Source organism: Helicoverpa armigera, chromosome 6 (assembly GCF_030705265.1).
Source record: "Helicoverpa armigera isolate CAAS_96S chromosome 6, ASM3070526v1, whole genome shotgun sequence".
Classification (NCBI taxonomy): domain Eukaryota; kingdom Metazoa; phylum Arthropoda; class Insecta; order Lepidoptera; family Noctuidae; genus Helicoverpa; species Helicoverpa armigera.
In genome coordinates, this window is record NC_087125.1 from 13,846,189 (window position 1) to 13,858,870 (window position 12,682).

Sequence of the window (12,682 nt, forward strand, 5' to 3'; positions counted from 1 at the left end):
TTCGCAAGTCACGAAGTAAGGTCAAGTACGCAAGTCTATTGAACTCTATTTCAATGTAAGCTATGTTGATATTCCCTTTGGCATAGAATGCCGCTTCGGTAAGTGTTTTCTGGCTCTAAGTATGTATACCTATGTATGAATGTATGTAAATGTCGTGTGAAACACTAAATATAGAAGCTTACTGTGAATATACACTAGGTACAAAGAATTAGCCAAATTAATATAATCCAAATATACACACTTGTATAGTACTTGTCGTTTTATTATCTCTTCCTTTCCATAACTTGTTTTTTATCGCAGATACCGTCGGCTTGGCGTAAGCGCCGCACTTTCCACTCGTCTATAAATGTTAGGTTCAATTTATACTAGTGCAGAGTCGAAGCGCATCGTAACGTCTTTTCAAAACTGAATATAACAAATTCAACGTTAACTCCACATCGTAATTACTTTTGAGTTTTTAAAAAGTCAAATCCGCTTGTCTTCTAGATGAGTCATAACATGAGCCGATAACGAGATATTATATTTCATTGAAATTAATTCGTTACAATGCCACCATAGATGAGTATATTCACGGGGCAAAAGAGGCCATATAAAAATTATCGAACAAAAAGGTCGCATACCTCTTCATCTGCCAGCCAGAAAACCTCACAACAAAAAAAAAATATCAAAACCTATCAAAGTGACGCAGGCTGAATTTCGCACCTTTTTTTACAATGCAACAATATCTTTAGCAAGAAATTACTCCCAATGGATCAGAACGTGGTGGATTGTGAACTAGCGGAGCGCGACACAGGGCTGTGCGTCTGCAAGGGGGGACCCACGCTTGAGATCCTCAAGGACATACAGCGGCTCTACGAGGAGAAGATGGAACACATCGAGAAGGCTTCGGGCCCTACCAAGCTACAGGTCTGTGAAACATTATTGTATCAAATGTGATATTATGTAGTCTCTTTTCGAAAAGGAGAAAGGTATCTGAAACATATTACATTTATACGTCACATCAGATTTATGTTCTTGACATAGAATAGGGCTTTAGTAGGGGCTTTTCTACAAAAATTTGTTGTCTTGAAATGTTTTTAGTTTCGTAGCATTATCATAAATAATTTAATTGTTTTAGCTATATTTGAGACAGGTGTGATGTGTGTATGATGGTCTTCCTACAACATATAATGGTACCAATATGGTATCTTGATTTACTAGGGCATCGCATTTCAGAAGACTTATCGTAAAATCTTAGATGCTTCTAGGCGGTTCACCATTTTTATTAATGAGATTGCACATTAATTATTGAGCCAAAAATCACATGGAATGACTCGTGCATGTTACATTCCCTGGACAGATGCAAGTGGAGGTGCTTCGCGCGTGGGTGGGGGACCTGGTGGGACAGAACACGTTGCTGGCGCGTGCTGTCGAGGAGCTAGAGACAGAGGCCACCACTAAGTTGTTGGTCGAACGCCGCAGGAACAGCGAGGTAAGACAACCTCCACTCTAAGACGAAACGTGTGGTTTGTATGAATGTAAACGTGATCGGAGTCAAACCGCCACTCTTGTACAGTGTCTTTCTCGGGACAAGTTATAATGGTTCTTGGTTTTGCGATGCCGATGCGATGATGTATTCAAACGCGAGGCCGTGGTCGGGAATATTCAAATAACTTTTATGGAGAGGATTTTTGTTGGTATTAATGGGAAAAGCAGTTTCTGCCATATGTTGGAGGTTTAGGTACTCGTGGCACAATTCTATGGTGCATTATATCGTTATTGAACCTCGTAGGCACTCGAACACCACCTGATGTCAGACCCTGCTTTCCTGGTGATGTTGAATGTGGATCTCATTCCTAAAATACTATACAATGTGTCATCTGGCGCATGTGTACACTGCGTTCAAAATAACTGGACTTTTCTGAAGTTAGGGTTTCCAAACGTCTCCGCACAGTATGGTCAGCGAGAAAATGTTATCGTGCGAAATTATAAATTTCAAAACCTCACATGGGAAGGGGTGTACCAAAACTTGTTTGGAGGCTGTAATTTACGCCTTCTAAAATTCTGCTATTCAGTCTAATTTCAGTTTCAAATACGCACGATAACACTTTTCACTGACGATTACTTTGGAAACCCTGGCCTCAGTGTCGTCCAGTTATTTGGCCCACAGTGTATATCCGTCTGTCCCGTCAGGTGGTGTCCGAGGTCCGCGCGGAGTGCGCGGCGCTGCGCCGGCGCCTGGCGCGCAAGGACTCGGACCTGCGCGGGCTGGTGGAGGTGCTGCGGCGACTGCGCGAGTTCGACTATTGCACGCTAGATGGCATTCACTTCTTTGAGGTCACAGAGTCTGATATATTTGGATCCGTTGAATGGTGAGTACTGTTTATTGTTGTAAAGTGGTGTAGCCATTCGTTTGTTACTGGCTGCTGAAAGAGGCAGTTTTGTAGCTTTGGTTTATTTGACTTTCGATGGTTAAGAAACGAAAAGCTTTTTAGTATGCTGATAACAGATTAAATATACCCAATAAGTTAAGGTGTGTCTGGGTTATAGTTAAGTTAGTGCTTATGATTTTAGTGTTTATAACTATTAGTATTTGAATCCTATATTTTTGTATAACAGGCGTCCGAAGAGAGAGCTGGAACAGGGAGACACGGGCAAGCCACGGGGGAACAACTTGAAACATGACACGAGCAGATATAAAAACAGTCGCCTCTACAAAGTCGGATAGAACTATCTACTACTTACTACGTCTATATTGATTTTTGAATTTTATTTGATTATATACAATATTATATTGTTTTACACACTTCATGCCTGTGTTATTATTTTTATTTGTAGGTACTTCGTCTTGTTTACTGCTTACCTACATAAAAGGTACTTTGAAAGGAGAATGATTTGCGATTTTAGTCCTAACACACGTACCCTGAAAACGAGAGACTAAATAAACACAAGCAATCTTGATATGACATTTTATTTAAAAAACTGGCTTAAATTATCATAAACACCTTTCACCTTACCTAACATATACCTGGTAACAATTGCCTGATCAATTAAGCCGTTATTTCAACCAATGGTTTATGTTTAGCTTGTTTTTGGGTAAAATTCCTATCAAGATTGTTGACCTTTAGAATACCTAGTAGTGTAAGTGCATCCCTACTCAAATGTGTCTATGTCTATTACTTAGTAAAAGTATAATGTCTACAGAGAAGTTCGAAGAACATAGTATGCGGAAAAGTATCGGAACTGAAATTATTAAACGAGGCCTTACAAAAGGAAAACATTGCAAAAGACAGGTAACTTATATACTATGACGTAAATAATGTAATGGAAATCAGTACCTGTTTACTATAGTCAGACTTTTTTCTGGAATATCCTTGCTCTTCAGATCGATCAATCATCTTCTAATGACTGATCGAAGGTTTTTGGGAAAGTCCTTAGCCTTTTTTTCGAAAAAAAAAGAACAACAGGCAACTTTAGCAATATACCGTCAGCTGCACTTCTTTAAATCTATGGCTGACTCTTTGCCAACAATATAGTAAGTGCAATGATTTAATGAAGCTTTAATTTTAATTGATCTTTGTGCAACTGACGGATAGTATTGCTCAGAAGTTAAAGCAAACGTAGTGCTTAGGTAGATATGCTTTATGTTTTGTAGATTACCTATGCTTAGATTAGACAAAAACAGTAAACTATTTTTTTTTATGTCGTCAAGAATAATTGTACCCATTAGTGTCCATATTCTGGTGTTTTTCTTGTTTACGCTGCACCTATATTTATTCATCATTTATCTATGTACGTATTTGTATACTGTTTAACAGAGAAATAAGACAGTTGAACAAAGACGCCCAGACATATGAACAGACGATCATGAACCTCAGGAAGGAGATGTCCAGCTGCAAGTATCATACGCCGTAAGTGTTTTACACAATACGTTACAGTTCTTTATTTTAGTTATTAAACCGCTCGCTTCCGCCAGCGGTTTCACCCACATCCCATAGTAGCAGGAACTATATCGATCATGCGCCCGGAAAGAAATTTGGCTACCTGGCTTACAGCCTCGACAAGTGAGTCGAGGAAGGGTTATCGAACATTGGAATAATTTTTCTAATCTTCCCAGATAACACTGAAATTAGCACATTCAAGAAAAAAAACTCTTCAACTTTTGAGTAGCTAGTTCAGGTGCCAAAAAATCTGGACTCCTCTGCTTGAAAATGGATAACTATTTGATTTAATTGCTGGAAATAAGTAGGTAGTTTCCGTGAAAACAGTAGGAGATAAATATCTATACATATAATAAATCTGTAAAAAAACTGTGTCTGTACATTGAATATATTAAAAAATAATTGGGTGGGGTTTAGAAACAGTAATGGAGCACAAATCCAAAAAAAAAATTCTGTCTGTTTGTCTGTATGTCTGTATGTCTGTATGTCTGTTTGTTTGTACACGCTAATCTTCGGAACTACTTTACGGATTTCAATGATTTTTTCTTTGTTGTATCAGTATTAAGCCTGGTCAACATATAGGCTATAATTTATCTTCAAAACTTGAAGACCTGATGCAGAACACTAACAGACCAACAAAACCATAAGAGATAGAAAAATGGTGCCATGGCAAAATTGTTTCATGTGATGAGCACTTTCAGCTGAGATAATAAATTTTAAGATCTGGAACACCTGATGTGGAACCCCAAGAGCCCAGCTTCTCTGTACCATATACAGATATGACGTTTTAGCAAAAGTTGTTCAATTTGATAAGCACTTTCTAACGACTTATACAAATTGAAGATCTAAAACACCTGATGTGGAACTCCAGGGGCCCAGCTAGACTATAGCATATAGAGGTGTGACGTTTTAGCAAAAGTTGTTCAATCTGATAAGCACTTTCTATTGACTTATACAAATTGAAGATCTAAAATACCTGATGTGGAACTCCAGGGGCCCAGCTAGACTATAGCATATAGAGGTGTGACGTTTTAGCAAAAGTTGTTCAATCTGATAAGCACTCTCTATTGACGTATATACATCGAAGATCTGGAACACCTGATGTAGAACTTCAAGAGTAATACTACACTTGAAATGTATAGAAATGAATGTTATGAAATAGGTATGGTGAATCAAAAAAAAAGTAATTAGTCCGTCTTTTAGATAACCCTAAAATATTAATAATATAATTAAAGAATTTTGTGTTAAGTCACTGCTTAGTACAAATTTTACATACCTAGACGTTTCGTCACGAGCCCCCACTCTCCGAATTTGTTGCGTTATATCTCATTATTATTTTGTATGTCTCTTCCAGACCTCGGGACTCAGAGTTCCGAATTTTTGGGAGGCAAACGTGGGGCCGAAGCCAACACGCTGAAGCCCTTTTGAGACAACTTTAATGAAATTGTGGCACAAAACCGACGATTATCCCTTTATACACTATAGAAATGAACCCAAGGACAATCCCCGGTGGACGTCGTTAAAAAAAAGACAATCCCCGGTTCTGTGCTATACCATTGCTAACTGTGGATGAAAATTACTTGCCACGAGGCACCTATCCTCCGAGCAGGGCTACTAACCCTGCTCTAGCGACTCCACTCTGGACGGCCAAGCCAAGCCAGAGGCGTGAGACCTACCCCCGTCATGGTTCACTCCGACCGGCCGGAGATGGGGGACAGTATACTCTCCCTGGAGAACTAGTATATAGCCCCGCGGGGTAGCTACTCCCCGTCATCAGCCTCAGATGTCCTGCGATGATGATGACGATGATCTCATTATTATTGTCGTTATTATCTTAAGAGCCTTTGTCCCAATTATGTTAGAGTCGACTTCCAGTCATGATGCAACTGAGTACCAGTGTTTTACAAGGAGCGACTGCCTATCTGACCTCCACAACCCGGTTACCCGCTCAACCCAACACCCCTTGGTAAAACTGGTCAGACTTACTGGCTTCTGACTACCCATAACGACTGCCAAAAATGTTTAATGACAGCCGGAACCTACAGTTTAACATGCCCTCTAAATAACGGTCATTGGTATCCAAAATATACGTAGAAAGTACATACGAACTTAGAAAAGTTGCATTGGCAGGTACTTGCCAGACCTGGAATCAAAGACGTACGCTCATACTTGAGAGATTGGTTCTCTACCCACTAAACCACCACGAATTCCACTAAGTCATCACGACTTTGTCATCTCAGAAACATTTAATGTTTTTTAACGTAATAATACGTGTAATATTTTTGCCACACACAACTTAAATGTGGACTAATTAGAATCACTACTTTTATCCCTATGGTCGCGTCTATTGCGGTTCAGTTCCCAGCGTTTTGTTTAGTCTGCTGTGCTTTAGCCGTTGAAGTACAAAAATTAAATATATGGAACGTTTCTAATGGCAATACGTATTCCGTTGTTTTCAAGTCAACGGGCCCTTAAAATTCAATATCAGACGATTCAGATCTTTGATTTTGCTGACCCCGTAGTCGCTGGCATAAGGGACAGGATCCGCGTACGAAGTCGCGGGCAGAAGCTAGTTATTAATAATAGATAATGGATCATAATTCGTCATAGAAACAACCAAAACCCATAATATATGTAAACAAGAACTACTTAGTTAAAAATACAATAAACGTATTCGAACATGTAGGTACCTAATCCCGGAACGACATCCTGCGATAGATTTTGAACGCGAGACAGATGAAATCCGGCTGACGTGACGATACAAAAATACTTCGTTTTTCCATTTCCTAAGTAAATGGGCCGTGGTGTGATAGCGCCTGGCCCATTAACATAGTATCATTGTGTACAGGTGCAAAGTTAGCCTAGAGTTTTAGGGAACAATAAGACAAAATATGGAAAACGTGATCAGGCACAGATTTCAGGAAAGTTGATCTTGTTAAATGTTTCTGTAGATAATACAGGTAATTTGTCCGTAGTGAGGTGGCCAAGAAAGATGCAGAGGTGATGGCAGGCATGTGTTGCACGGGGAGAGAGGTATGCCCATCGCAATAGTATACATAGACTTAATAGTTTGTAGTATAAGTGTTAGGAATTCTGTTGCTGCGGTCCAAACACATGATACTTTTGTAGAGCTTAGCCTTCCTGGTTTAAAACTGTCATTAAGATTCGAGATGCTAATTAGTTTTCGGATGTTCTGAATTATTCTATGTTGACCTGGCAGCCAAAATACTGTCCCATGCTATGAAAGTTACACAGGTTTCTAAAGTATTATGGTGAACGGATTTTCGTTGACAAGTCAACGGAGCATCTTGAATTTTTGACATATTTACTTCACTCAATTCATGGTAATGTAAGGCACCCTTTTGTATGTACGTGTTGATTTGGTGTGCGGCCCCAGTGTGGCGAATGGGAGCCCGTCAAGGATTTCAGCGAGCTGCTGCGCGACGAGACGCTCAAGTATCAGGAACGAGTTCAGAAGATGGAGAGCAACCTCAAGGTAACGTAGACCAACTCCTTCACTCAGCATTACTGTTGTTGTCACTTAGATAAGTTATTCTTCTGTTTTGGTGTCAATAAAGTCATATCTTATACGCGTTAGACAGTCAGAAATTACTATAGGTGTATGGTACATAATTTTACTAGATTACTTTGCAAAATAGAAAAGTGAGGAATAAAGGCATCTGCGTGGTTCTAAGATATGTTGTACAGGTTTCGTGTTAACTTCTATCAGGACACTAGAGAGGGACTCTGAATAGGCCTAAAACCAGGACATCTCTCCAAGACATGTAATGTAGCTAAAACGTTAAAAAATCTCCCTTTAACCAATATTTGTCTGATGTAGCACATTTTCCCAGCAGTCGAGTGGCGACAGCATCCGCGCTCTGCGCAAGGTGAACGTGAACCTGTCGGAGGAGATGCACTCGATGCGGCGCGTGCGCAGCGCTCGACGAGCAGTGCCGCGCCGCCAACATGCGCGCGCAGTTCAAGGACGAGATCATTCGCGAGATGCGGCGCCAGCTCAAGCAGGCCAAGGCGAAGGTACGGTGGAAGACAATGTTCGTCATTAAAACTACTCAAATTTATTGGGAACAGATAAAGACACAAGTAACGTGACTGCTTTATCTAGGTCTTCATTCGAGTGCGTGTACCTCTCATTAGGATTCTGTCAGTCAACGAACTACTTTAATAGATTAATGGTCTTAGCAAAATTAGTATACATTTCTTATTATTTGCCTTCTTATTATAATATTTCTGGCTGAAGTTGCGAATAGTCTTTAGGGTCCAAGAGAGTCTCTATAATTCCCTTTATTTTTAAACGTTCCAATTGGCGCAGGGGGTCAGCAGTCGGTCACCAAAAATATTATATTGTAGCGTATACTTCTTTCATATTAAAAGTAAATACAATAAGCGCGATTGTAGCGAGCTCGAAATTTTTACGAATGTTACGATCGCGTGTTTTCATGTAGAAAATGGCCCGAGTGAGCGCGCTGCGCGATATATACCTGCCACACACGTGCGAAATAAAAAGCGCGAGCGAAGTTGACTAAAATTTTGTTAGGTCGAGGACTAAAGTTAAAAAGTGTATTTATGTAGAAAATGGTCCGAGCTTTTCGAGTGAACGCGATTTCGGATCACAGTTGCGAATTGAAAGCGCGAGCGAAGCGAGCGAAAATTTTTTCAGTCCGAGGACTAAGTGCAGATGAAAACGCTTTGCTGTATAATGGTCTCTGCACAGCGGGCGTGGCGCGGCGGGACGGGACGGCGACGTAAAATATTTTCTTTGAAAATTTCAACTGTCTTACTATTGGTAAGGGTGTTCATGAGATCAGGGCCGTCTCTAGCTCATGTAGCGCTTTGGTGCAATCATGCACCCAAGGCTACCTATGTATCTATTGAAAGATTTTGAGTAGTACATATTGATCTGAAGTCCTTTACAAGGATATAAATAAGAACGTTCGAACGAAAGTCACTTTTTGGTAGTTAAAGGACTTTTAAAAATGTTTCCAAATCATTGTGGGCTCCAAACTGTTGGCCAGATTTAAGTTATGAAAGTGGAGACAGGACAACGTAATTGTAAAATTAGCAATTTTTTAATTTTGGACACAAAAAGTTCATAGTTTTAAAAGGCTAAAAGTAACAAGCAGTCAGCGCAAACTGTTTTGTTTTTTGAGGACTCCATTAATATATTTTTGCTATATTTTGACTTATGAAGCTATCTGGCAAGGTAGATAATATTGCGAGAGCAAAGCGAGCGTAAGAATTTTAAGTCTACGACACAGAAGCACCTGATTAAGTACATTGTAAAGCAGTGGTTCTTAACCTTTTTTTTTCACATGAGGAACCACTTTAACTAAAGTTCGTCTTGCCGGGGACCACCTCATCGGTTTACCTAAATTGAGAGTTCCTTGATAAAGAATACAAGGATACTTTATAATTAGCACTCATTTCTTTTATTAGTAGTTTAATGATATTTTTGTGACTGCATTCCTTTACTAATTTATGAATTTTTGGTCTCAGCAATTACTAAAGTAAAACGCATGTCGGCAGTTCTAGGTAAGCAAATGCAAAGAACGATAAACGTATGCCTACGTGAAGTTTCCAAATGCGCGAGCGAAGCGAGCGCGTAATTTTATGGGACTTAAAAACCAAATATTACGTAAAATTTAGCGCATACGTACTTAACTTTGATTGCTGTCAAATGCAAAACAAATATAGTGTCTGAATACAGCGAAGGAGCGCGAAATTTTAATTATTTTTGGACTCAAAACCAAAATTACGTAAGTTGCGAAAACCCGCGCGCATAGATAAGTCATAAAAATAAAGTTAGATAACATATATAGCAACGTCGAGAAGCAAAGCCGCGGACCATTTGGAATGCCTACAGGACCACCATGGTTGGCGGACCACCGGTTAAGAACCACTGTTGTAAAGCAACAAGTAGCCGCGAGCGCAGCGAGCGCGAACTTTTTAAATTATTTGTTCGAAGACTCACAAATCAGACTGGGAATTACGTACAAAAAAAGGAACCGTGATTAGAGCGAGTGCCATTTGTGTTCGTTGATTCGGTGCGTCAATAACAATAATAAAACAATCAGAAATACAGTACAGACATAGTCATTTACTCGCGAGCGTAGCGAGCTAGAATTTTCGGAATAAAATTATCTTATACTTATAACAAAACATAAAAACATCGTGTTTAACCATTTCAATTATTGGTCCTCTTAGGTCCTGAACCTGGCCTCAGGGTCATGAATCAGACCTACCCCTGATCCGCTGTTGTTACATTTATTGCCTCTTTATTTGTTTAACGTTCCAAAATTTTGCCTCAGACCGGTACAGCATCAGCAATATTCCACAGCTAAAAGACACAACGGAGATCACAAGCCTCAAGTCCAAGGACTACGTAAGTGGCGACGGCGAGTGCCCGCACGCGTCGGCCGTGTCGTACGACTCGGTGACGATCGCGTGCGTGCGCGCACAGCCGCGCGCAAGCGCGACGTGCCGCTGCGCGATGCGTCGCTGCAATACTTTACGATGCCGCTCGCCCGTCAACCTCTAACGACGAGTCCATCAATGTTGACTAGACATTTTATACCTTTATGATATTATTAAACTATGTATGTTGTAGTTTTATGGGTGACTTTGAATCGAAATTATGCAACGTCTCGATTTTCATATGGGAATATCTTCATTTGAGGCTACAGAACTTATGGTAGCTGCCTAATTAATTAAGTAGTGCAAATGTCAAAATATATACTGAATACTTCAAGAAACCTGTCATTCATAAATTCCAGTTGGTTTCGCAGGCTAAACTAAGAATTAATGTTATTAAGAAAAGTTTTCACAGAAAAAATGATTTTAAAAACAGGCGTAAAATACAGGTACTTTGTTTACTGAATAATCATTTATATAAATTTTATTTTGAATTAAAGGAACATAGAACTGAATAGAGCTAGATATTAAACCAGATGGAGGCCTGGGCCGATTAAAATGTGTTTTAACTGCATGATGAAAGTAATTTTCCACGACTGTTCCTTTCGTCGCGTCTAAGGAATGTCTGTGATGTTTATTTATTGTTATTACTTATTATCCCCGAATAAGTGCCGTAACTGTCAAATACGAAGCGATATATCAAGGTAAGATACTTTGATCATTTCAATTATTCCTAACAGCCACCAAATTGATTTGTTTAAGTATCCTGTGTTTGGACCAACTAACGATGTTCATTCTATCCACTCATCATATTTATAGAGTTTGATAAGCAATTATCATGCGAATCATATGTTTTTCTTCAATCTCCAATTTTGTAATCATTATTTTTATTTATATGTGCATTAGTGCGTTTATTTTTGTTACTTTGTGTCGTATGTTACCCAGGCGCTCTGTTCGTTCAACGCGCGGACATCGACTCCCAACGTGAGCGTTGTGCCGCTCGGCACCTGCGCGACATCTATACCGAATGTCCGTTGAGAGAGTGCGTTCCACTTGTTTTTGTTTTATCCCTTTGATCTCCACCAGTAATTATGTGAAGCTAATTGTTTGTTATGATTGCCTCGTTATTTATCCGTTTTGGAGTAGTGCTCCTAAATTGATTAAGAGCTACAGAAAATTAAACCACCCAACCGGGTGACTCATCCTCAACAGATCAGCATACTCATCATCCTCCTGCCCTTACGTCGATATTATTCGGGACGCAGTAGTGTGTCTTCCTCTTCCATTACTTTTTATCTGATGTCATCTCATCCCAAATTGTGTCTAAAATCTGACTCATGATATGTTTTGCTCGCAGTCCACATCAGCGCCGATCCTGGCATCAGACGCGTCGGTAGGCGATCTCTACCCTACCTTCAAGCTATGCACTGAATCCAAGAACTTGTCCCCACGAGCCTCTACCAGTTCCGGCTGTTCCTGTAAGGGTCTCCCAGGAGCTCCTCGCTAAGGAGACCAAGGAATGTAAACGAGACCGAGACTCCAAGAAGAAGGCTGTGCTGCGGTGCGTTCGGATACTGTCCGAGATACGCCAGATTCAACATGTGTTGAACAGTTGTATTTCAATGAAGGAGCTAGGAACAGTGGTGCCTCTAGTCCTAGGTAAGACGCATTTCATCTACTTAACTGTACACTGGCAAACATTTTAGCCCTCATTTGGAATTTAATGTCCTTTATATCTATTCTATTACATATAATAAATCTGTAAAAACTGTGTCTGTACATTGAATATATTAAAAAATAATAAGTGGGTTGGGTTTAGAAACAGTAATGGAGCACAAACCAAAAAAAAAAAATTGTCTGTATGTCTGTATGTCTGTATGTCTGTTTGTTTGTACACGCTAATCTTCGGAACTACTGGACGGATTTCAATGATTTTTCTTTATTGTATCGGTATAAAGTCGGGGCAACATATAGGCTATAATTCAATTGAACTACGTTAAGGTCCAGAGTACCAGTGTTTTACAAGAAACGACTGCCTATCTGACCTCCACAACCCAGTTACCCGCTCAACCCAATACATCTTGGTAAACTGGCACACTTACTGGCTTCTGACTGCCCATAACGACTGCCAAGGATGTTCAATGACAGGGACACACTAGAAATGACAGCTCCTCCAAAACCGGTAATTGGTGGCCAAAATATTCTTAGAAAGTACATACGAACTAAGAAAAGTTGCATTGGCAAGTACTTGCCAGACCTGGAATCGCAGTCACACACTCATACTTGAGAGATTGGTTCTCTAAACACTAGGTCACCACTACTTTGTTATT

General features: G+C 39.9%; 1 protein-coding gene across 1 annotated transcript; it reads left to right on the forward strand.

Annotated features, from left to right (window-relative positions):
* Positions 1-401: 401 nt before the first annotated feature.
* LOC135116987 (uncharacterized) lies at positions 402-12,011 on the forward strand (the record flags this gene model as incomplete). The annotated part of the gene is made up of 9 exons (XM_064035091.1): positions 402-906; positions 1,340-1,471; positions 3,184-3,272; positions 3,798-3,890; positions 6,896-6,953; positions 7,318-7,416; positions 7,778-7,958; positions 10,250-10,374; positions 11,807-12,011. Coding segments are annotated over exons 1-9 (1,141 nt in total), but the record flags the coding sequence as incomplete, so codon positions are not given.
* Positions 12,012-12,682: the final 671 nt, after the last annotated feature.